The sequence below is a fragment of the Tursiops truncatus genome, chromosome 1 (genome assembly GCF_011762595.2).
Source record: "Tursiops truncatus isolate mTurTru1 chromosome 1, mTurTru1.mat.Y, whole genome shotgun sequence".
NCBI lineage: Eukaryota > Metazoa > Chordata > Mammalia > Artiodactyla > Delphinidae > Tursiops > Tursiops truncatus.
In genome coordinates, this window is record NC_047034.1 from 149,394,888 (window position 1) to 149,422,661 (window position 27,774).

A 27,774-nucleotide genomic window follows, 5' to 3' on the forward strand; every position below is an offset into this window, starting at 1 on the left:
ATACATTCTTTGTGTAAAAAATTTAAACAACATATAGGTATATAGAGCAACAAGTGATCTTTTCCTTCACATAACTCTACCCCACAATCCCGTTTCCCTTTCCAGAAGTAATAATGTTTGGGATATACCTTTCCTGAACTTTATCTCACATGTATGTGTATGTTTGTGTATATATAAAACATAAACATATGTTTAACATACATTAAACGTATTTTACCAGTATCATATATACAAATTTACAGAGATTTAGACAATTTGAACAGTGTTTATTCATTCCTTCTTACGATTGCATTTAAAAAATTAGGCTAAAATACACATAACACAAAATTTACCACTTTAACCATTTTTAAAAATTTTTATTTATTTATTTATTTATTTTTGGCTGTGTTGGGTCTTCATTGCTGGGCGCAGGCTTTCTCTAGTTGCCGTGAACGACGGGGGGGGCTACTCTTTGCTGTGGTGCGCGGGTTTCTCATTGCGGTGGCTTCTCTTATTGCGGAGCATGGGTTCTAGGTGGGTGGGCTTTAGTAGTTGTGGCACGTGGGCTCAGTAGTTGTGGCTTGTGGGCTCTAGAGCGCAGGCTCAGTAGTTGTGGCGTACAGGCTTAGTTGCTCCGTGGCATGTGGGATCTTCCGGACCAGGGCTCGAACCTATGTCCCCCTGCACTGGCAGGCAGATTCTTAACCACTGAGCCACCAGGGAAGCCCCTCAACCATTTTTAAGCATACAGTTGAGTAGCACTAAACGCGTTCCCATTACTGTGCAACCATCACCACCATCCGTCTCCATAATTCTTTTCATCTTGCAAAACTGAAACCCTACACCCATTAAACAATAACTCCTCATTATGCCCTCCCCCACAGCCCCTAGAAACCACCATTCTACTTTCTGGCTCTATGATTTCTGACTACTCTAGGTACCTCATATAAGTGGAATTATACACTATTTGTCTTTCTGTGACTCGTTTATTTCAATTAGCATAATGTCTTCAAGTTTCACCCATGTTGTAGCATATTTCTTTTTAAAGTGGAATAATATTCCATTGTATGTGTACACCATATTTTGTTTATCCATTCATCTGTCAATGGATGCTTGGGTTGCTTCAACCTTTTGGCTATGAACATGAGTGAACAAATATATGTTCAAGTCCCTGCTTTCAATTCTTTTGGGTGTATACCCAGAAGCAGAATTGCTAGATCATCTGGTAACTCTATGTTTACTTTTTATTTATTTTATTAATTTTTTTAACTTTTGCGGTATGTGGGCCTCTCACTGTTGTGGCCTCTCCCGTTGCGGAGCACAGGCTCCGGACGCGCAGGCTTAGCGGCCATGGCTCACGGGCCTAGCCGCTCCGCGGCATGTGGGATCTTCCCGGACCAGGGCACGAACCCGTGTCCCCTGCATCTGCAGGTGGACTCTCAACCACTGCGCCACCAGGGAAACCCCTATGTTTACTTTTTAAAGGAAGTCCCATACTGTTTTCTACAGTGGCTGTACCATTTTACATTCTTAACAACAATGCACAAAGGGTTCCAATTTCTCCACTTCCTCAACAACATTTGTTATTTTTTATTGTTTTGATAATAGCCATTCTAATGAATATTTATTCATTCTTGCAACAAAATTTCTTGAGCACTTATTATATGCCAGGCATTGTATTAGACACTAGAGATATGATTGTGAAATGAATATAATTAAAATTAAAGTGACACATAGTATATTTAGACCTTGGAAGTACATATTAAAAATCAATAAATTCCTAAGAAGAAATGATTCAAAAACATAACACAACTACGGGTTTAGTATTAATAATCTCAAACTTTGGTAAATGTGATTGCTATAAACTATTATCTAAATCCTTATTAAAAAGAAAAGATCCTAAACTGACACTATAGCAGTAACATTACTGTTCAGTATATGTAGTTAAAATGTATAAAATAGAAATACTGATAGAAAGCATCTAGGTCAAAGTACAGCTCTACCTGGGATGCTACAGCCACCAGAATCAGTCTTCACTAATGACCAATAAATGATGTATTGATACATCTAGCTTGCTTAGCTGCTGACTGTTACTATTCTATACACAGTTAAATTAACTCTAAGAAAAAATTAAATAACTTACCTCTTCTCCAAGTACCTTTCTTTCTGAGTCAAGTGATCGAACTCGATTTCTTAAAGCCAGAATTTCCTCATCCAGTCTCTGATTATGTTCCTTTGCTTTCCGTAGGTCAACTGAGTCTAAAACAGGGAAAATGTAATTGACTCAACTGGATCGAAGTTTTAATTTGGGGGCGTTAACTCTAAAAACTGAGGAAGTGCTGTTTCCTGCCATTCTTGTCAGTCCTACCGTGTCTCTGCATATGTGATTCTCCACAAAGAAGAGCTGCTAGACTCTCAAGTCCAGCCCTAGAATGTTCCACCAACTAATGAAACAGAACAGAATGTTTTTTATTTCTCATACCAGTCTAATGAGCTGGACTTTTTGAGTATAGGGTTTCCAGCAATAGAGATTCTTCCAGGACCTGGAATTTTAAAACAATTGAGCCTGCCTTCTAAAAGTGAAACCACTAAAAAAATCATCTTCCTGGTGGTCCTGTGGTCCTGTCTCTCTTACACACCTCATATATTCCTCACATATTCCTAGATACTTCTCTTGCACTCATTAACTGCAGGACCTCCATAGACAGCTGATGTAGGGAGCTAGGGGTAGTGAACGGACAGACTGTAAAGTGAAATCAAGTTGATTCATCAAAACCATCTTTCTCCTGTAGCACCTCTGCCTGTAGGCTACTCTCAGCTCAGCACCTCATGTTAAGACCTGCTCTTTCCAGCACTCATCAAAGTTTCAATAGTACAAACTTGTTGCCTGTAACTTTCCTGGATTTACAGCTGTTTCTTTTTTCACTTATGTTTCTCCTATTTTTCTTTTGCTGCTTTAGTCTCCTTTGTTTTCCTTCTTCATTGCCTGTTCTGTTTTTGCTTGTATTTTTCTTTCTTCATTTTTTCTTTTGTTTCCCTTACTACCCTCTTTTTTTCCTTAGTGTGTAAATTTTTTTAACTTGAAAAATGCTGAAAACACACCAAAAAGAAAAAAAAAAAGCATTCACAATCCATATACATATACGGAGGACAAGATTTGTTCTACCTTTTGCATATGCAATTTAAAAAAATTTAAACAATGCTATGCAACACTGTCTGCAACTTTACCACCAGTGAATACATCATGAATATCTTTACAGGACAACTCTTATAAAGTCACTTTCCATTTCTTATTTGGAACTATTTTTTAATTGAGGTATAATTTACATACAATATAATGTACATATCTTAAGTGTTCAATGAATTTTGACAATTTTATATACCCGTGAACTTCCCCTGAAAAAGATACAGAACATCTCCATCACCCCATAATGTTCCCTCAAATACTTTCCAGTCAGTTCTCCACTCCCACCCACCCCTACCACCACTTTCTGACTTCTGTCACATAGACTAGTTTTGCTCGTTCTTGGTTTTCATAGAAATAAAATCTTACAATACACATATGTTTGTGTCAGGCTTCTTTCACTCAATATATACAGTATTTTTGGGATTCATTGGTGTTTTATCAATAATTTGTTCCTCTTGACTCTTTAGTCCATCTTTCTTTTCTTTTTTTTTTTTTGCGGTACGCGGGCCTCTCACTGTTGTGGCCTCTCCCGTTGCGGAGCACAGCCTCTGGGCACGCAGGCTCAGCGGCCATGGCTCACGGGCCCAGCCGCTCCGCGGCATGTGGGATCTTCCCGGACCGGGGTACGAACCCGTGTCCCCTGCATCGGCAGGCGGACTCTCAACCACTGCGCCACCAGGGAAGCCCAGTCCATCTTATTAATATACCACAGTATGTTTATGCATTATCTCATTTTGTTCTGCATAGTATGCCACCGTCCAAATTGCCATTTTTTGTGTCACTTTTCCCCTGATGAAGATTTAGGTTTGTTGCCAATGCTTATTCTTGTAAACAATTCTAAAATTATTTTCCTTGTTCATCAATCTCTAGGTACTTATGACATTATTTCCAAAAAAGTAAATCTCCAGAAAGAACAGGGATAGCTGGATCAGGAGACATGTGCATTAAAAAAATTTGACAGAGCCTGCCAAATTATTCTTCAAAAAGATTGTACAAAGCTACGTTCTCATAATGCGATTGTCCATTTCTCTATACTATATATTACCAGTATTTTTAATTTTCACAGATCTTAAAAATACAGTTGAATAATGGTCTATTTTAAATAGGTCACTAAAATCAGTACTGTTTTGCTTATTACAAATGGAATATAGGCTTTTTGTTTTAAAAAGAAAAAATCAAGCTATACGGTTATGTTCAGAGCAGATATTCTCATCCAACCCTTATCTACCCTGACCCGAAATAATGTTGTTAATACTTGGTAAATACTCTTTAAAATTTTTTATATGCATATTCTAATGTATAGACGAGGGTTGTACTGAAAATATTTAACAACTGGTTGTACTGAAAATATTTAACAACTGGTAAAGCGTGGACCCTCATCTACGAGAACGTAGCTCTGGAGCGGAGTTCTACAGAACATCCTGCTGTGCCAAGTATTATCCCTCTGGTGGCTGGAAAGACAAGGGGCTGGAAGGAGCTGGGACAGTTGGGGTAGGTGGGAGACACTTGGCAGACGCAGGGCAGTAGCTACTTAGAACTTATACAAAACTATCCCAGTGTATTCACAACTTTACTGCCATACTAATGTGTATCACCTCATACAGTCCTGTGAGCGCACATACACATGCACACACACATCCCCCCCCACACACCCTATAAAAATAAAAACCAAAATGACATTACACTACATGTATTACTCTACAGCTTGCTTTTTTCACTTGATAACATGTCATAGACATCTATTCATGTCAGTGCACAAAAATCTATGTCATTCTTATGAAAGTATCCATTGTGTGGTCACTTTCTTAGCCAACCCACTGCAGATAAACACAATTTGATTTTACTACCCCAAAATTACTCCTTACTCTTTGTACTTTTACAAGGTCTTCTTCTGCGGTCATTGGGAATAAGGTAATGTCGTTGGTTTTGTCATCAAGGTAATGCTGACCATTTAACAGTTGGGAAGTAAGTATTCTCTCTTCTATTTTCTGGAAGAGTTTATGTAAAATCAGTATTATTTATTGCTTAAAAGTTTGTTAAGTGAAGCCATCTGAACCTGGAGTTTTCTTTGTGGGAAGATGTTTAACTATAAATTCAATTTCTTTGGTAGATTTAGGGCTATCTGTTTCTCCTTGAGTGAGGTTCGGTAATTTGTGCCTTTCAAGGAATGTGTCCATCTTATCCAGGTCATCAAATTTGTTGTCATAAAGTTGCTCAATATATTCCCTTATTATCTTTTTGATCTGTAGAAATGTTCTCTCTGTCATTGCTTATATTGGTAATGTGTGTCTTCTCTCATTTTTTCATGAACAATCTAGTTAGACATTTACCAATGTTATTGATACTTCCAAAGAACCGGCCTTTCATTCCACTAATTTATTCTATTTTGTTCTGTTTTTACTTTTATTGACCTCAACCTTATTTTAAACATCTCCTTCGTTTTGCTTGCTTTGGATTTAACTTGTTCTTATCGTGGGTTTTTAAAGTAGAAGCTTAGATTATTTTGAGTCCTTTCTTGATTTCTGGTATAAGCATTAAATGGGATGTTTCCCTCGTAAGCACTGGCTTAGATGCATCCCACAAATACTGATATGTTCAGTGTTTTCATTGTTATTCAAGTTAATTCATATAAAATATTCTGTAATATCCCTTGTAATTTTTTTCTTGGAAGGCATGGCAATTTAGAAGTATCTTATTTAACTTCCAAATATTTGGCGATTTTCTAAACATACTACTGTTGCTGCTTTTTGGTTTCATTCTATTATGGTCAGAGAACATAACTTGTATGATTTCAGTTCTTCTGCAGAAATTTGTTTTATGGTGACAGCATATTTTTGTGAATGCGCCATGTGTACTTGAAAAGAATATAATACTTCTGGTGGAGTTTTCTATAATTATCGATTATGTCATGTTGCTTAGTAGTGTTATTAGGTCTTCTATATGCTTACTGATTTTGTTTTCTTGCTCTATCAGTTACTAAGAAAGCAGTGTTCATTTTATAATTGTATTCATATATTTTTTAAACAATCCTGATCATCAATTGTAATGCATGGGGTTTTTCCCCTACACACCCACGTAATTCTCCAATGCCAGCTTGGTGTTCTACAATTCAACTCAGTTCTGAGGCTATCTACCTGGAGATAGCATCAGATTCCACGGGTTAAGGGCTCAGCCCCACAAGACTGCCCTCTGCTTCAGATGCCAATTGCAAGGGCAGATTGTTATCTGTGCTTCTGACCGATTGGTTATAAATCAGAGGTTCCCATGACCTCCTCCTTGGGTTTGATTAATTTGTTAAAGCAGCTCACAGAACTCAGGGAAACGTTTTATTTACTAGATTACCCTGTTTATTATAAAGGAATGTGACTCAGGAATAGCTAGATGGAAGAGATGCCTAAGGGCAAGGTCTGGGGAAAGGGGTGCAGACCTTTCATGCCCTCCCTGAGTGCGCCACGCTCCCTATATCTCCATGTGTTCACCAACCCGGAAGCTCTCTGAACCCCCTCCTTCGGGTTTCTATGAAAGCTTCATTACACAGGCACGACTGATTAAATCACTGGCCACTTGCGATTGAACTTAATCTCCAGCCCCTCCCCCCTCCTAGGAGCTGGGGGTGGGGACAGGAGGAGTTGGCGTTTATAGAGGGGGCGGAGGGTGGGACTGAAAGTTCCAACCCCGTAATCACGTGGTTGGCTCCCTTGGCAACTAACTCCCATCCTTTGGTTACTGAGGGGCTTTCCAAAAGTCCTCATTACCATGACAAAAGACACCCCTACTGTTCTTAATCACTTAGGAAATTCCAAGGGTTTGGGGGTAGCAGAAACAAGGATGAACACCAAATACATGTTTCTTATTGTAAATCACAATAGCATTGGGTAAATAAACCTAGTTTTATAACTATTAAAACCGGTAAACATATTTTAAATTATTTTTGTAGTTACTACCATTATGACACTCAAATGTCATTACATTATTTATAGCTGATATCATTTTTACACAGCCAAGATAGGGTCAGATTAACTAATTCACCACTTATTCCAAGCCTATTGGCTTCCTAGCAAACAAATATGTGTGAAGTGTTGTTAAACGTATTATAAGTTGTCTTGATCTCAGTGGTCCCAGTAAATATGTACTGTTTGTGTTGACCAAAGGTTTTGGAGTCAGACATGTATGGATTCAAATACCAGCTCTAATACTTAATGTAGCTATTTTATTTTTTATTTTTTTGGCTGCACGCGGGCATTTCTCAGTTGCGATTAGCAGGGGCTCCTCTTTGTGCAGTGCACGGGCTTCTCATTGTGGTGGCTTCTCTTGTTGCAGAGCACGGGCTCTAGGCACACAGGTTTCAGTAGTTTCAGCACACGGGCCCTAGAGCACAGGCTCAGTAGTAGGGGTGCGTGGGCTTAGCTGCTCCACAGCATGTGGGATCTTCTCCAACCAGGGTTTGATCCGGAGTCCTCTGCATTGGCAGGCAGATTCTTAACCACTGTGCCACCAGGGAAGTCTCTAATGTAGCTATTGGACAATTCATTTAACCTTGCCATGACTCAGTTTTTTAATCAATGAAATGGGAATAATATTACAACTTGGCACTGTTGTTAACATTAGAGATAATCCATTTAAAATGCCCGACAGGAGAGGAGCTTCAAGATGGCGGAAGAGTGAAGATGGCGGAAGAGTGAGATGCGGCGATCACCTTCCTCCCCACAAATACATCAGAAATATATCTACACGTGGAACAACTCCTACAGAACAACAACTGAACGCTGGCAGAAGACCTCAGACCTCCCAAAAGGCAAGAAACTCCCCACGTAACTGGGTAGGGCAAAAGAAAAAACAGAGACAAAGAATAGGGATGGGACCTGCACCAGTGGGAGGGAGCTGTGAAGGAGGAAAGGTTTCCACACACTAGGAAGCCCCTTCGCAGGTGGAGACGGCGGCTGGTGGAGGGGAAGCTTCGGGGCCAGGGAGGAGAGCGCAGCAACAGGGTGCGGAGGGCAAGCAGAGAGGTTCCCGCACAGAGGATTGGTGCTGACCAGCACTCATCATCCCGAGAGACTTGTCTGCTCACCCGCCAGGGTGGGTGGGGGCTGGGAGCTGAGGCTCAGGCTTCGGAGGTCGGATCCCAGGGAGAGGACTGGGATTGGCTTTGTGAACACAGCCTGAAGGGGCTAGTGCGCCACGGCTAGCAGGGAGGGAGTCTGGGGAAAAGTCTGGAGCTGCCCAAGATGCAAGAGACTTTTTCTTGCCTCTGTTTCCTGGCGCGCAAGGGCCACTTAAGGAGCTCCAGAGACGGGTGGGAGCCGCGGCTATCAGCGCAGACCCCAGAGACGGGCATGGGATGCTAAGGCTGCTGCAGCCACCAAGAAGCCTGTGTGCAAGCACAGGTCAGTGTCCACACCGCCCCTCCCGGGAGCCTGTGCTGCCCGCCACTGCCAGGGTCCCGTGATCCAGGGACAACTTCCCCGGGAGAACTCATGGCGTGCCTCAGGCTGATGCAACGTCACACCGGCCTCTGCCGCCACAGGCTCATTCTGCACTCCGTACCCCTCCCTTCCCCCGGCCTGAGTGAGCCAGAGCCCCCTAATCAGCTGCTTCTTTAACCCTGTCCTGTCTGAGCGAAAAACAGATGCCCTCAGGCAACCTACACGCAGAGGCAGGACCAAATCCAAAGCTGAACCCCGGGAGCTGTGTGAACAAAGAGAAAAGGAAATCTCTCCCATCAGCCTCAGGAGCAGCCGATTAAGTCTCCACAGTCAACTTGATGTACCCTGCATCTGTGGAATACATGACTAGACAACGAATCATCCCAAATTGAGGAGGTGGACTTTGGGAGCAACGATATATTTTTTTTTCCCCTTTTTCTCCTTTTGTGAGTGTGCATGTGTGTGATTTTGTCTGTATAGCTTTGCTTTTACCATTTATCCTAGGGTTCTGTCTGTACGTTTTTGTTTCTAAAAAATTTTTTTTTACTTAAAAAATTTTTTTCTACAAAAACAAAATATTTTTTCTTAATATAATTATTTTTTATTTTAATAATTTTATTTTACTTTATTTTATTTTATCTTCCTCTTTCTTTCTTTCCTTTTTTTTTCTCCCTTTTATTCTGAGCTGTGTGGATGACAGGCCCTTGGTGCTCCAGCCAGGCATCAGAGCTGTGCCTCTGAGGTGGGAGAGCCAAGTTCAGGACACTGGTCCACAAGAGACTTCCCAGCTCCACGTAATATCAAACAGTGAAAATCTCCCAGAGATCTCCATCTCAACACCAAGACCCAGCTCCACTCAACGAACAGCAAGTTCCAGTGCTGGACACCCCATGCCAAACAACTAGCAAGACAGGAACACTGCCCCACCCTTTAGTAGAGAGGCTGACTAAAATCATAATAAGGCCACAGACACCCCAAGACACACCACCAGACATCGACCTGCCCACCAGAAAGACAAGATCCAGCCCCACCCACCAGAACACAGGCACTAGTCCCCTCCACCAGGAAACCTACACAACCCACTGAACCAACCTTAGCCACTGCGGACAGACACCAAAAACAACAGGAACTACGAACCTGCAGCCTGCGAAAAGGAGACCCCAAACATGGTAAGATAAGCAAAATGAGAACACAGAGAAACACACAGCAGATGAAGGAGCAAGGCAAACCCCACCAGACGTAACAAATGAAGAGGAAATAGGCAGTCTACCTGAAAAAGAATTCAGAATAATGATAGTAAAGATGATCCAAAATCTTGGAAATAGAATGGAGAAAATATAAGAAACGTTTAACAAGGACCTACAAGAATTAAAGAGCAAACAGAGATGAACAACACAATAAATGAGATTAAAAATTCTCTAGAAGGGATCAATAGCACAATGACTGAGGCAGAAGAAAGGATAAGTGACCTGGAAGATAAAATAGTGGAAATAACTACTGCAGAGAAGAATAAAGAAAAAAGAATGAAAAGAATGGAGGACAGTCTCAGAGACCTCTGGGACAACATTAAACGCACCAACATTCGAATTATAGGGGTCCTGGAAGAAGAAGAGAAAAAGAAAGGCACTGAGAAAATATTTCAAGAGATTATAGTTGAAAACTTCCCTAATATGGGAAAGGAAACAGTTAATAGAGTCCAGGAAGCACAGAGAGTACCATGTCGGACCAATCCAAGGAGAAACACGCCAAGACACATATTAATCAAACTATCAAAAATTAAATAGAAAGAAAAAATATTAAAAGCAGCAAGGGAAAAACAATAACGCACAAGGGAATCCCCATAAGGTTAACAACAACAGCAACAAAAGATCTGCTGATCTTTCAGCAGAAACTCTGCAAGCCAGAAGGGAGTGGCAGGACACATTTAAAGTGATGAAGAAGAAAAACCTACAACCAAGATTACTCTACCCAGCAAGGATCTCATTCAGATTTGACGGGGAAATTAAAATGTTCACAGACAAGCAAAAGCTAAGAGAATTCAGCACCACCAAACCAGCTTTACAACAAATGCTAAAGGAACTTCTCTAGGCAGGAAACACAAGAGAAGGAAAAGACCTACAAAAACAAACCCAAAACAATTAAGAAAATGGTAACTAGGAACATACATATTGATAATTACCTTAAATGTAAATGGATTAAATGCTCCAACCAAAAGACATCGATTGGCTGAATGGATACAAAAACAAGACCTGTATGTATGCTGTCCACAAGAGACCCAATTCAGACCGAGGGACACATACAGACTGAAAGTGAGAGGATGGAAAAAGATACTCCATGAAAATGGGAATCAAAAGAGAGCTGGAGTAGCAAATCTCATATCAGACAAAACAGACTTTAAAACAAAGACTATTATAAGAGACAAAGAAGGACACTACATAATGATCAAGGGCTTAATCCAAGAAGAAGATATAACAATTGTAAATATTTATGCACCCAACATAAGAGCACCTCAACATGTAAGGCAAATACTAACAGCCATAAAAGGGGAAATCGACAGTAACACAATCATAGTAGGGGACTTTAACAGCTCATATTCACCAATGGACAGATCATCCAAAATGAAAAAAAATAAGGAAACACAAGCTTTAAATGATACACTAAACAAGATGGACTTAATTGATATTTATAGGAAATTCCATCCAAAAACAACAGAATACACATTCTTCTCAAGTGCTCATGGAACATTCTCCAGGATAGATCACATCTTGGGTCACAAATCAAGCCTTGGTAAATTTAAGAAAATTGAAATCATATCAAGTATCTTTTCTGAGCACAACACTAGACTAGATATCAATTACAGGAAAAAAATCTGTAAAAAATACAAACACATGGAGGCTAAACAACACACTACTTAATAAATAAGAGATCACTGAAGAAATCAAAAAATACCTAGAAACAAATGACAATGAAAACACGACAACCCAAAACCTATGGGATGCAGCAAAAGCAGTTCTAAGAGGGAAGTTTATAGCAATACAATCCTACCTTAAGAAACAAGAAACATCTCAAATAAATAACCTAACCTTACACCTAAAGCAATTAGAGAAAGAAGAACAAAAAAACCCCAAAGTTTGCAGAAGGAAAGAAATCATATAGATCAGATCAGAAATAAATGAAAAAGAAATGAAGGAAACAATAGCAAAGATCAATAAAACTAAAAGCTGGTTCTTTGAGAAGATAAACAAAATTGATAAACCATTAGCCAGACTCATCAAGATAAAAAGGGAAAAGACTCAAATCAATACAATTAGAAATGAAAAAGGAGAAGTAACAACTGACACTGCAGAAATACAAAGGAACATGAGAGATTACTACAAGCAACTATATGCCAATACAATGGACAACCTGGAAGAAATGGACAAATTTTTAGAAATGCAAAACCTTCCGAGACTAAACCAGGGAGAAATAGAAAATATAAACAGACCAATCACAAGCACAGAAATTGAAACTGTGATTAAAAATCTTGCAACAAACAAAAGCCCAGGACCAGATAGACGGCTTCACAAGTGAATTCTATCAGACATTTAGAGAAGAGCTAACACCTATCCTCCTCAAACTCTTCCAAAATATAGCAGAGGGAGGAACACTCACAAACTCATTCTACAAGGCTACCATCACCCTGATACCTAAACCAGACAAAGATGTCACAAAGAAAGAAAACTATAGGCCAATATCACTGATGAATATAGATGCAAAAATCCTGAACAAAATACTAGCAAACAGAATCCAACAGCACATTAAAAGGATCATACACCATGATCAAGTGGGGTTTATCCCAGGAATGCAAGGATTCTTCCATATATGCAAATCAATCAATGTGATACACCATATTTACAAATTGAAGGAGAAAAACCATATGATCATCTCAATCGATGTGGAGACAGCTTTCCACAAAATTCAACACCCATTTATGATAAAAACTCTCCAGAAAGTAGGCATAGAGGGAACTTTCCTCAACATAATAAAGGCCATATATTACAAACCCACAGCCAACATCGTCCTCAGTGGTGAAAAACTGAAACCATTTCCACTAAGATCAGGAACAAGACAAGGTTGCACACTCTCACCACTCTTATTCAACATAGTTTTGGAAGTTTTAGCCACAGCAATCAGAGAAGAAAAAGAAATAAAAGGAATCCAAATCGGAAAAGAAGAAGTAAAGCTGTCACTGTTTGCAGATGACATCATATTATACATAGAGAATCCTAAAGATGCTACCAGAAAACTACTAGAGCTAATCAATGAATTTGGTAAAGTAGCAGGATACAAAATTCATGCACAGAAATTTCTTGCATTCGTATACACTAATGATGAAAAATCTGAAAGTGACATTAAGAAAACACTCCCATTTACCATTGCAACAAAAAGAATAAAATATCTAGGAATAAACCTACTTAAGAAGACAAAAGATCTGTATGCAGAAAATTATAAGACACTGATGAAAGAAATTAAAGATGATACAAATAGATGGAGAGATATACCATGTTCTTGGATTGGAAGAATCAACATTGTGAAAATGACTCTACTACCCAAAGCAATCTACAGATTCAATGCAATCCCTAACAAACTACCACTGGCATTTTTCACAGAAGTAGAACAAAAAATTTCACAATTTGTATGGAAACACAAAAGACCCCGAAGAGCCAAAGCAATCTTGAGAAAGAAAAACGGAGCTGGAGGAATCCGGCTCCCTGACTTCAGACTATACTACAAAGTTACAGTAATCAAGACAGTATGGTACTGGCACAAAAGCAGAAATGTAGATCAATGGAACAGCATAGAAAGCCCAGAGATAAACCCACGCACATATCTTATCTTACCTTATCTTGATAAAGTGGGCAAGAATACACAGTGGAAAAAAGACAGCCTCTTCAATAAGTGGTGCTGGGAAAACTGGACAGCTACATGTAAAGGAATGAAATTAGAACACTCCCTAACACCATACACAAAAATAAGCTCAAAATGGATTAAAGACCTAAATGTAAGGCCAGAAACTATCAAACTCTTAGAGGAAAACATAGGCAGAACACTCTATGACATAAATCACAGCAAGATGCTTTTTGACCCACCTCCTAGAGCAATGGAAATAAAAACAGAAATAAACAAATGGGACCTAATGAAACTTCAAAGCTTTTGCACGGCAAAGGAAACCATAAACAAGACCAAAACACAACCCTCAGAATGGGAGAAAACATTTGCAAATGAAGCAACTGACAAAGGATTAATGTCCAAAATTTCAAAGCAGCTCATGCAGCTCAATATCAAAGAAACAAACAACCCAATCCAACAATGGGCAGAAGACCTAAATAGACATTTCTCCAAAGAAGATATACAGACTGCCAACAAACACATGAAAGAATGCTCAACATCACTAATCATTAGAGAAATGCAAATCAAAACTACAATGAGATATCATCTCACACTGGTCTGAATGGCCATCATCAAAAAATCTAGAAACAATAAATGCTGGAGAGGGTGTGGAGAAAAGGGAACCCTCTTGAACTGTTGGTGGGAATGTAAATTCATACAGCCACTATGGAGAACAGTATGGAGGTTCCTTAAAAAACTAAAAATAGAAGTACCATACGACCCAGCAATCCCACTACTGGGCATATACCCTGAGAAAACCATACTTCAAAAAGAGTCATGTACCAAAATGTTCATTGCACCTCTATTTACAATAGCCAGGACATGGAAGCAACCTAAATGTCCATCGACAGATGAATGGATAAAGAAGATGTGGCACATATATACAATGGAATATTACTCAGCCATAAAAGGAAATGAAATTGAGTTATTTGTAGTGAGGTGGATGGACCTAGAGACCGTCATACAGAGTGAAGTTAGTCAGAAAGAGAAAAACAAATACCATATGCTAACACATATATATGGAATCTGAAAAAAAAAAAAGGTCATGAAGAACCTAGGGGCAAGATGGGAGTAAAGACGCAGTCCTACTAGCGAATAGACTTGAGGATATAAGGAGGGGGAAGGGTAAGCTGGGACAAAATGAGAGAGTGACATGGACATACATACACTACCAAACGTTAAATAGATAGCTAGTGGGAAGCAGCCCCATAGCACAGTGAGATCAACTGGGTGCTTTGCGACCAGCTAGAGGGGTGGGATAGGGAGGGTGGGAGGGAGGGAGACGCAAGAGGGAAGAGATATGGGGACATATGTATATGTATAACTGATTCACTTTGTTATAAAGCAGAAACTAACACACCATTGTAAAGCAATTATACTCAATAAAGATGTTAAAATTTTTTTTTAATAAATAAATAAAATGTCTGACAGCGTACCTGTTTGGAAGCAACAAGTGGTAGTAATAGTAATAGCAGTAGATATAATAATAGTGATCTACGGTGGCCTCGGTCTGCAGCGGCTTGAAGCAGGATTTTGGTTCCCAGCCAGAGATTAAAGTCAGGCCGCGACAGTGAGAGTGCTGAATCCTAGGCACTAGACCAGTGGGCAGTGACAAAGCCCTGACCCGTATAGCTCTGCAGAAATGAATTCCCACAAAGACAGAAAGTAGTGAAACAAGTAAAGTGTTTATTAGGAGGAAAAAGGGTACCTATGGATAGACACACCGGGGGGCTCAGAGAGAGAGTCGCACCCTCGTGGTAGTTCGATTCACTTTTATGGAGCATTTCTTCCAGGTTTCCTTGGCCAATCATCTTGCTTTGCCTGGCCTGAGCTTGTATTTGATATTTCTCAGGGTCCTCCCACGTGTGCGCGCACATCTCTTGGCCAAGATGGATTCTAGCGAAGAGGCCTATGGGTAGCCTGACATCACCTACTATGGGGTGGCGCCCCCTCCCTTTTCGACCTTCAAGGATCCTTTCTGCATGTGTGTAGTCAGGAAGGTCTCCTCCTTCGAGAATGAGGAATATGTGGTCTTTTATCTTTTGTCTGGGCAGGGCTTAGCTTCTCCTCCCTCCTGCTATTTTGGAGTATCTGTCCACAGGGGACGAACTCCAACTGTTCAGCCTGGGACCCATCTATCTCCTGCCTCAATAGCAGTAGTAGTAATATTATTATATTTATTAAGTAATATTATTTTAAAATATTACTTAACAAATATTATTGTTTAATATTTTATTAAATGTTATATCTGCTAAAATGACTCACCATTTTCTTTCAGCTTTATCAAATTTTCTTTCAATTTCTCAATTTCTAGTCGAGACTTCTCAAGTGCAGAATCTAAAAGAAAAAAAGAACAAAATATTTGTGTATGGAGCAACTGATTAGTATAATAATCAAATTTCAAACGACTATTTCTCTTTGGAACACTTTCTGATGGCTGTCCCCTGACTTTCTGCATAAATGTCACCTCCTCCCGGAATGTTTTCCAGATTCCCCTCTTAATATTCCTACTACACCTTATATTTATCCCTGTCCTTGATATCATCTGATCTTGTAATCTTTCCCTGTTTCCCTAACCAGATTCTATGCTGAAGAGTTTGGACTACTGTAAACAACAGGAACAGCTGAAAGTTTTTAAGCATGGTACTACCAGTTTAGTAAAAAGAAATTACACACAGAAATACTTAAAATTAATTCCTGCAATTAATAATATTTAGAATTTTGCCAGTAGTTTCTAGAAATAGCAAAATAGCAAAATTTCAGGAAATAGCTTTTGGTACTATTCAAGAATTTTATGAGGAGAGCAGAAGGGCGTAAGGAAAGTACATGGGGCATTGGAGTCTTTTGGATTTGGGTGCTCTAACCCAGGTTTAATCACTTTGCCTCCTGTGGTTTACTCATCACCAATGGTATGGCTGATAGGCTTTCTATAACGGCAAGTTGAGGAATCTCCCAGAAGTAAGACACTAACATGAATCTTGTAAGAGATCATTCCCAATCACACAGAAAAGGTGCACGAGGAAATCAGGCACAAGCTTCCAAGAGTCTTCTCCCAGCGGAGTCACACAGGATGTGCTTAATTTCTCCAGCAACGAATTGACAATTCGTGTGAAATGTTGTCTACCAGGAAAATTCATTACAGACTTGGTGACCAACATATTTATTGGGGGCTGGTGACATAGACACCACCTTCTGCCTAGGACACATCAAAATCCCAGACTCTCAGAAGGAAAGCAGGTTTTCAGCATAAATCATATTGTTTGTACAAAGAGGTCAAGCACAGTGAACCACTATTACAAATTGGGGAATGCTGGGAACGTTCCCCAAATGCAAGTTTCCAGATGCTAGCCAAGGGCTAACCTGACAAGCAGACTTTCTAAGGACAGCAGTGTCAAGTTTTCTTCTTCTTCTTTTTTTCTACATCTTTATTGGAGTATAATTGCATTACAATGTTGTGTTAGTTTCTGCTGTACAATAAATTGAATCAGCTATATGGATACATGTATCCCCATATCCCCTCCCTCTTGAGCCTCCCTCCTACCCTCCCTATTCCTCCACCCCTCTAGGTCATCACAAAGCATCGAGCTTATCTCCCTGTGCTATGCAGCAGCTTCCCACTAGCAGGTTTTCTATATTAACTATTTTCTGCACAGGATGGATATACCACGTTTTGTTTATCTACTCACCAAATGATGGACGTTTGAGTTGTTTCTATGTTTTGGCTACTGTAAATAATAGTGCTCTGAACATTCACATACAAGGTTTATTTTTAAATTTATTTTATTGAAGTGTAGTTGACTTACAATGTTCTGTTAATTTCTCATACAAGTTTTTGAGTGGACATACGTCTTAATTTCTCCTGGGTCACGCAGGAGTGGAATTGCTGGGTCACATGATAATTTTACATTTAACACCTCGAGAAACTGCCAAATTGTTTTCCAAAGTGTCTGCATCATTTTACAATCCCATCAGCAATGTTCCAATTTCTACACTCCTTGCCAACACTTGTCATTGTCTTTTTTATTATAGCCATTCTAGAGGGTGTGAAGAGGGATCTCATTGTTTTAATTTGCACTTCCCTAATGACCAGTGATGTTGAGCATCTTTTCATGTGCCTATTGGCCATTCATATACCTTCTCTAAAGAAATGTCTACTCAAATTTTATTTTGTTTATTTTAAAATTGGGCTGTCTTTTGATAATATAAAAGAATATGTGAGAATTCTTCATATATTCTGGATATGAGTCCCACATCAAACACATAATTTGCAAATATTTCTCTCAGTCTATGGTTTGTCTTTCCACTTTCTTGTTAGTATATTTTGAAATACAGAAATTTTAAACTTTGAGTAAGTACAATTTATTAGGTTTTCTCTTATCACTCTTGCTTTTGGTGTTATATCTAACATATGATTGCCTAACTCCAGATCATAAGGATTTACTCCTGTGTTTTCTTCTAAGCATTTTATAATTTTAACTCTTACATTTAGTTCTGTGGTCCACTTTGAGTTAATTTTTGTGTGGGTGTGAGGTAGGGGCCTGTATTATTTTGAAGCATCTCCCAGGCATCATATCATTCATCTATAAATATTTCACTATGTATGTCTAAAAGATAAGGACTCTTTTAAAATATAAACTCAATACCATTATGTGTGATTAAGGAAATTTAACAAGAATTCCTTAATACAAATAGCCAATTAACATTCAAACTTCCAACTGTTTCATAAATGTTAAAAAACCTGTTTGAATCAGAATCCAGTAAAGGCCACACATTATATTTGGTTAATAATTCCTTCAAACCTTTAAAAATTCATCTTTTTCTTTTAGTTTATTTATTGGAGAATAAATAAATATTTGGCATGTATTCTTTTTTATTATTGAAAACTACTTTTATTATTGGCCAAAATTTTTCATTCCCATCCAAATTTTTGGGTGTGATATACAGAGAGCTAGAAAATAAACTAAAAGTCCTTCATTTAAAAGAGTCAGTTTGTTGAAATAAATAGGCTAATACTTGGGAAACACTATCATGTAACACATATACCTAGGGATAAATTCTGGCTATAAATTGATGGATGATCCAAGAAGTAACACGTAAGACCCACACTGACACTACATGTGATATTTTAAAAGGACTTGCTAACTCAGCTTCCCAGCGGTCCCCTGGGGATACTCACTGTGCAGACAGTTTTCAATTAATAGTTTAGGATCCACCAGAGCAACCAAGTGCTGATGGAACAGGATGCTATGTGATTGTGTTCTGCTGCATCCAAATGTAACTAAACATAACAGGGCTCCTGCTCTTTCCTTTCTCCTTCTGTACTACAAGTAGCAGACTGCTTCTCATCAGACTCACGTGGCCAAATTTCTTTTTTTTTTCTAATTGGGTTTATTGAGATATACTTTGCATACAGTAAAATTCATCCTTTTAAGTAATTTGATGAATTTTGACAAATATATGCAATTGTGTACCCATTAGCCCAATTTTCCATCATTCTGAAAAGGTCATTTGTGTTCACTGTTTAAAATGCATTCTTAACAAAATCTCAACCCTCCTGATATTCTTTGTTTTTAATTCCACAATCAATTTGGCAGGATCATTATTGTTTTATACATTTAACATTTTTAAGAAATGATCCTACAGTAACATATATACTGCATGAAAAAGAATCAGTCTAATTTCTTTAATTATTGCAAATTATAGAGACGAAATCATTTAAAAAATTTAAACTTCATACTAAAATAAATTACAGATAAAGCAAAGATTGAAACATAAATAATAAATCCATAAATGCACTAAAAGAAAAAAAAACACCAGAGGAGAACATTTTCAATAACCTTGTAGTGATACAGAAAAGGCTTTACACATGAAAACCCAGAAGCCATAAAGAATAACTTGGTTAAATCTGATTTGATAAATATTAGCATTTCTATATGGCAAAAAAACTTAACATGACATTTATATCCAACAAAAGGCTCATATCCAGAATATACAGAAAACTCCTACAAATTAATAAACTCCTACAAAACATAAAGATACAACCCAATAGAAAAATATGTGCAAGACTTGAGCAGGAACTTCACAAAATAGTATATCTAAATGAGCAATAACAACAACAACAAACATATTAAAGGATTTTCACATCATTAGCTGTCAGGGGAACGCAAAGTAAAGCCAAAATTAAATACTAGTACATACTCATCAGAAAAGGTAAAATTAATAAGACTGACAATACTGAGTATTGATAAAGAATGTGAAGCAACCAAAATCTCATATACAACTGAGAAGACCTTAAGTTAATACAACTATTTGGAAGACAGTATGGCAGTATCTACCAAAGTAGAACAAACCCGTAACCCTTTGATCTACTAATTCTACTCTTAGAATGTCATGATCAGAGGTGTACAGATAAGCACAAGAATATTCATAGCAGCACAATTCATAATAGAGCACAACTGGAAACAACATAATTGTCCATCATCAGTAGAATGGATAAACAGAATACATTGAATAGGCTTATTCAATGGAATACTAGAGTACAAACAACAAAAGTGAACAAACTACTGCTACATGCAACAACATAAATGAATCTCACAAACATAAGATTGAACGAAAGAAACAAACTAAAGGATGCATACTCCCTGTAGTCAAAACTCAGAAATAACCTTAAAAGTTAGGAGAGTCATAATTTTGGGGGAGGAGAGAATATGTAGACATAGGAAGAAGAAACAGGGCTTCCAGACTGCTGGAGATTTCTTGCACTGGGTAGTGTAAATATTGGAGTTGTACACTTTTTGGTAGGTATGTTATGCTATGCTTCAATAAAAATTTCTGGACACTGTAGAAAATGAGGCTGTATATCAGACTTTTATGTGTTTATCTTAAAAGATTTTTTTTCTCAGTGCTCTCATGTTCCAACCTGAGTAGGATCACTACACTTAAAACATTGTTAGACATGTTCATCTGTAACCACAGCTTACCTAATTTACTCTGTTCTTTCTCCTTCCCTTGCAGTTCATCAGTGAGCCTTCGGATCTCTTCATGGGCCATCCCTAACCTCCTTGTTACTTGTTCCATATCTTTCTCTCTGCAGTTTTGTGATATTTTACCTTTTTCTGGGTCTTCATCATGGGACTGAAATAAAACCACTGTTAGTAGTACACCAAAAAGTAAATATACCCTTATGACATCATGCTATTACCTATAAATGTTTGAAAGCCAATAAAGAAGAGTAGCAAACAGAATATTTACGTGCATTTATTTTATTAGGTTGAACCATAGAAAAATGGTGATATTTGATTGTTTTTAACCTATAAACATGCAATTTCACAAGGTTCAAACCTAACATATCTAAGAGATTATGGTTATATAATAGAAATTTAATGATAAAAATTATCATCTGGCCAAAGAGAGTGAAAATACTCCTCATTTATATGGTAATTAAATACAGTTTATAAAATGGTTTTACATAAGGTATTTCATTTAATTTCAAGGTATGTACACAATTAAGGCTCAAATCATGTTTAGAGCTCCTTTCCTACAATTACTTTCAAAGCATTTTAAAAACTAAGTAAGAAATTCAACCTCAATGATATTTTGCTTTTGATCCCCAAGATATGTATTTATTTTACATGAATATAATCATTACACAAATTTTTCTAAAAAATAAGAAAATAACCAATACCATCTACATAACAAAACTATTTTTAGCTTACTGGTATATTTCCTTGCAGTATTTTTTATTTATGTACACTTTTTACATAGTCATAATCCTAATCTATATACATGTTTCTGTCTGGCTTTTTCATTTAACATTATATGAGGAACATTTTTCTATATTGCTGTACAGATTTTGTAATGATTATTTTTAAAGGCTATATAATATTCCAGTGGGTGCAGATAATTTATATAATCATTTCAACATTTTGGTAGCTTCCTATTTTTGCTATTGAAAATAATACTATGATGGATATACAGTTTCATCCATATATATTTATCTTGGGTTACTTCCCATTGTTAAACTCTCTGTATATGTTTTATTCACTGGATGGAGCTCTTAATAACATTTCCCCAGATCAAAAAATAATTTCTACAAACAGAATTAATTATATGTAAAATAATGTGCTATACAGTCTAAAGGACTCCCCCGCCAAAAGAAGCTCCAAACGTATTTGGGAAGAAGTGTGTACTGTCCCAAGGTGATTTTTCAAAGGACATAACACACATCGATTGTTTAAGTTTTGATACATTCAATAAAAATCAGCTATTGTGTTAAATGGGTGATTGACTTTTTTCTTCTTCCCAAATTTTTGTGATGTGTTTATAATACTCTTATGCACAACTGATATCTTTTAGCATGGATTTGTACATTTTAATATATTCAAACAAAATACTTCCAAGGTAAAAGCTAACCTGTAACTAGCTACTATTATTAAGAAAAGATTGTAATTTTTTCTTACCTCACTCAGACTGTGTTTAGACTGATGCACAAGTTCTTGATGTTTCTGATGTTCCCTTTGCAGAGGCTGGTGAGTTTGTTCAGATTTCTCCTAAGTAAATATTAAGAGGTGAATGAAAATTACATCAATCAGCTTCATGAATAAAAATGTCATTTAAATTTTAAAAAATAACCACGTAAAAGAAGAGGGAGCACAGTCCAATCCATTTTATGAAGCGAGACCATGCATTCTCAATGAGACAATATTGCCCCCAAGGGAGTGCAAACTGATTTCTATGGGGGGAAAAATCTTACCCTTTCAAGTACAAAGTGCAGATGCCTACAGTACAAAAATAGAATTACTTTATATCAGTGCCATTAAAATTTCATGGGAGAGAGACAGAAAAAATTATCTAAGAAGTGTCATTATTGGGTTTCCCTGGTGGCATAGTGGTTAAGAATCCGCCTGCCAATGCAGGGGACACAGGTTCGAGCCCTGGTCTGGGAAGATCCCACAGGCCGTGGAGCAGCTAAGCCCATGCACCACAACTACTGAGCCTGCTCTCTACAGCCCACAAGCCACAACTACTGAGCCTGTGCGCCTAGAGCCCGTGCTTCGCAACAAGAGAAGCCACTGCAATGAGAAGCCTGTGCACTGCAATGAAGAGTAGCCCCCACTCGCCGCAACTATAGAAAAGCCCAAGCACAGCAAGGAAGACCCAACGCAGCCAAAAATAAAATAAATTAAACAAACAAACAAAATAAAAGAAACTTTAAAAAGTGTCATTATGGAGGCAATAATGAAAAAAAGGTTGGCTAACACTGGCTAGCCAGACCTTGATATTAAAGCCTGACAACGATAATACAAAAAGAAAACTCACAGGGCAACCTCACTCATAAACATAGATAGAAAAACGTAAACAAAATTTTATCAAACTGAATCTATAATATTTAGAAAGGATAACAAATCATGAACAAGTTGGATTTATCCCAGGAACGCAAGACATTAGAAAAATTAATCAATGAAATTCTCACATTAACAGATGAAAGTTCTAAATTACTTCATTATCTCAATGGCTATAGAAAAAACATTTTATAAAGTCAACATTAATTCCTAATAAAAGCTCTTAACAAACTAGGAATAAAAGAGAACTTTCTTAACCTGGCAAAGGGTATCATTAAAAAAAACCCAACCCTTAATCAAACATCATACCACTGAATACTTTTTCTCTAATATCATTAACCAGACAAGTATGTCTCCTATTCAAGATAATACTGGAGATCCTAGCCAGTATAGTAAGGTAAATAAAAGAATTAAAAGGAATCAAATTGGAAAGGAAGAAACAAAAGTATCATTATTCCCAGATAGGACTGTACAGGCAGAAAAAATTTTAAATCTTCAAATAAATTATTAAGATGAGAAATTTTAGCAACATTGGTAGGTATAGTCAATATATAAAAATAATTATACTTTTAATACTAGCAATCATTAGAAGATTAAATTCTTAATAAATATAGCATTAATAGTACCCCAAAATATGAAGTACCTAGCAATAAATATTAAAAAAATGTGCAAGATTTTGTAGGGAAAATTATAAAACTTTGTTTATATACATTAAAAAATAAATGGAAAGACTGTCCATGATCACAAATGATATCAATAATTTAAGATAATCAATTCCTCTTAAATTGATTTATAGATTCAATAAAAGCAAAAATCAAAATCCCAGAAAGCAAGGATTACAAGACAGAAAAACACTAACCATAAGACAAATGATTGATAAATTGAACTACATTAAAGTTAAGAACTTCCATTCATTAAAAGACACTATTAAGAATATTAAAAAGACAAACCACAAAGTGGAAAAAGAAGTATTTATGATACACATAATCAATAAAAGACTTGAAACCAGAACATAGAGAATTCCTGTAAATCAGTAAGAAAAAGACAACTCTGTTTTTAAATGGACAAAAGACCTGAATAAACACTAATAAAATGGGAAATCCAAATGACAATCATACTAAGTTCACTACTAATCAGGGAAATGCTAATTAAAACCAATATGAGGTATCATTATGCACCCAGTAGTTTAGCAAAAATTTAAAAGTCTGACAACATCAAGTGTTGATGAGGAACAAAGGCACTCTCATACACTATTTATTGGTGCCAGTATAAATTGGTACCACTACTTAAGGAGACAGTTTGACATTATCTGGTAAAGCTGAAGATCTACATACTCTATAACTCCCTAAATCTACTCCTGGGTATATACCTTACACAAGTGCATGCACATATATAAGAATATTCATAGCAGCATAACTGACAGATTATATTACATTCATAATAGATATAAATTGGAAACAACCCAAAACAACTTAGTATGGATAGTCTCATGCCATATATTCACATGATGGAATGATACATAGTAATGACAAGCTAATTAAAAATAAATAATACAAACATAATGTTTTACAAAAAAGCAATTCCCAAAGTTGATTCCTTGTATGTAATGTTCAAAAACAGACAAAACTAAACTACTATATATATTATTTAGGGAGGCACACCTTTGTGGGGAGGAAGGGAGTTGTGATAAGAAAAGGAAGCTTCTAGGAATTTGGCAATGTTGTATTCCTCACAGGACCAATGGGTACATGGGTGTTTGTTCCATAACTATTTGTCAAACTGTATTTTTTAAGTTTTATCATTTTTCTGCATATATGCTGTTATATTCCACAATAAAATGTGTTTTTCTAAATCTTTGATTATTCTTGGCATTAAATGTCATCCCTTTGTCCTCTGCCCCATGCAACAATAAAGTGATTAAATAAATTTTGATACATCCATTCAAAAGAATATATGTTGTCAAACAGACTAAGGCAAATCTATATACACTAATACAGAAAGTGAAAACAATATGCACAATGGAACATAATTTGTATTTTAAGAGAATGAAAATTTTCTGGAAAGATAAATAAAAAATTGTCAGCAGTGGTAGTTTAGGAATATGGAACTGAGGATTTGGGGTGAGAAAATTCATTTTTCATTCAATTTTATACTGCTTGAATCTGTTTCTACTATGTGCCTGTATTAAGTCAGAAAACCAACAAAAAACAAATGTTAGGTAAAATGTAATTAGTGTATAGATCAGGCCTTGCAAAATTCTTCAACTTCCGTGTCACTTTATGTGGCCTCACTTTGGTTGGAATGACTCTCTCATCTACTTTATGCACAGGTTGATTCAGTATTGGCCTATTAAAATATACCTAGGGGGACTTCAGTGGCTAAGAATATGCCTGCCAATGCAGGGGACACAGGTTTGAGGCCTGGTCCAGGGAGATCCCACATGCCGCGGAGCAATGAAGCCCATGTGCCACAACTACTGAAGCCCACGCCCCTAGAGCCTGTGCTCCTTAACAAGAGAAGCCACCGCAATGAGAAGCCCACACAACACAACGAAGAGTAGCCCCCGCTCGCCACAACTAGAGAAAGCCCACGTGCAGCGATGAAGACCCAACTCAGCCAAAAATAATAAATAAATAAATTAATTAAAAATATATATATATATACACACACAAACCTAGGGAGGCAATGAAATTTTTACAAGTTACATTTCATAATAAGATCTTTGAAAAATCTTTTTTTTTGGCAACACATGGGCCTCTCACTGTTGTGGCCTCTCCTGTTGCGGAGCACAGGCTCCGGTTGCGCAGGCTCAGCGGCCATGGCTCACGGGCCCAGCCGCTCCGCGGCATGTGGGATCCTCCTGGACCGAGACATGAACCCGTGTCCCCTGCATCGGCAGGCGGACTCTCAACCACTGTGCCATCACGGAAGCCCTGAAAAATCTTTTAAAAAAATCTTTTTAAAGGTATAACTGATATACAATAACTGCACATATTTACAGTGTACATATTTTTTTACATGTATCCATCCATGAAACCAATACCACAATAAAGATAATGAAAATATTCATCACCCTTAAAAGTTTCCTACACTTCCTTATAATTCATTCCTCCCCTAACATTGTCCCCAGGCAACCACTGATCTGTTTCTGTTACTATATATTAGTTTGCATTTTCTACTATTTTATACAAATGGAATCATAGACTATGTACTCTTTTTGGTCTGGCTTATTTCACTTAGACTATTATTTTGAAATTTATCTGTTTTGTTGTATATTTATCCTTTTTTATTACCAAGTAATATTCCATTCTATGGATCTATACATTTACCTTTTGATGAACATTTGAGTTGATTCTAGTTTAGGGCCACTACAATTAAAGTTGCTGTAACATGTATGTCTTTATGTGGGCACATTTTTTCATTTCTCTTGGGTATATTCCTAGGAGTGGAATGGCAGGGTTATGTGATAAGTATGTGTTTGACTTTTTAAGGCAATGCTAAACTAGTTTCCACAAGTGGTTGTATCATTTTATATTCCCATCAGTAGGATAAGGGAATTCCAGTTGCTCCACATTGTCACCAACACTCGATATGGTTAGTCTTAAATTTTGCCATTCATTGATACATTAATAGTTACCTCATAATAAATTACTTCATTGTAATTTCTGTGTTTTCCTAATAATAAATGAAGTTAAGCATCTTTTCATGTGTTATTTACCATTTGTATATGTCCTTCAGTGCAGTCACTTTTTAAGTCTTTTGACCAGTTTTTAGTTGGGTTGTATGTGTTATTATTGTTGAGTTATAAGATTTATTTATATATTTAGATACAAAGCTTTTGTTGGATATATTTTTTAAAAAATTATCTCCCTTCTGTGGCTTGCTCTTTTATTTTTGTCTTTTGAAGAGCAAATGTTCTGAACTTTTATGAAGTCCAATGTTTTTTCTTTTCCTGTCTTATAAAAATCTTGCCAAACCCAAGGTAACTAAGATTTTCTTCTGTAAATTTTATCTCCTACATGATCTATGAACCATTTTGAGTTAATTTTTGTATATGATATAGGACAAATGTGTTGTAAGGTCTAAACTTTCATGTGTTACCTTGACACCCTTGTAACTCACAGTGCACCAAAAGCCTAAGCATGAATTCCCTTGCTTTTGCCAGATATGCCCCCATCCAACGGGAAAGATTCTCCACCCAGCTAGTGCCCTTATCAGCCAGAACAGCTATATTTTATCCAGTCCTCAGCCTAATGGCTGCCATTTCACTGCCAACCCATGGAATTTTTTAAACAAGCCAGTCATATCCTCCCATGAGAACTAGGGGGCACCTCATCCTATTGGTACTATAAAGTCTGTCTCCCATGGCCCCTATGGGTTCACTCCATTCCTGAGTACAACCCCTGTGGCCCTGCATGACAGGCAGTGTCCTCCCTGGGCTATGAGTCTATCTGACTAATAAACTATCAATCATCTCTGTTCAAGGTTGGGTGTCATGTATTTGGCTATCTCATAGTGTTTAGAGTAGGGACTCCCTCCTTTACCAGTGGGGAAGGGAACCTCAATAGAGTTGAGGGTTTTGTTTTTGTTTTTTTGCATATGTCTATCCAATTGTGCCAGCATTGTTTGTTGAAAAGTGTATCTTTTCCCCATTAAATTACCTTGGCACCTGTGTTGAAAATCAATTTACCATGTAGGTGTGGGTCTATTTCTAGACTCCTTATTCTGTTCCATTGATCTATATATCTGCCTTTATACCAATACTGCACTTTCTTGATTACTGCAGTTTTGTGGTAAGTCTTGAAAGCAGGAAGTGTGTATCTTCCAACTAGTTCTTCTTTTTCAAAGTTGTTTTGGCTATTCTAGTTCCTTTGCATTTCCTTATCAATTTTTGAATCGGCTTGTCAATTTC

The 27,774-nt window shown here is 37.4% G+C and overlaps 1 protein-coding gene across 2 annotated transcripts in view; it reads right to left on the reverse strand.

The window, feature by feature from the left end:
• The window catches only part of CCDC30 (coiled-coil domain containing 30), a 171,985-nt gene that overhangs the window by 119,849 nt on the left and 24,362 nt on the right, over window positions 1-27,774 (reverse strand). For both annotated transcript variants that reach the window (XM_073791227.1, XM_073791230.1), the window contains 4 exons: window positions 21,981-22,070; window positions 20,502-20,655; window positions 15,787-15,858; window positions 2,123-2,238 (listed from right to left, as the gene is read on the reverse strand). In XM_073791227.1, coding sequence (XP_073647328.1) covers window positions 2,123-2,238; window positions 15,787-15,858; window positions 20,502-20,655; window positions 21,981-22,070 — 432 coding nt within the window. The remainder of the gene's footprint in view (window positions 1-2,122; window positions 2,239-15,786; window positions 15,859-20,501; window positions 20,656-21,980; window positions 22,071-27,774) is intronic.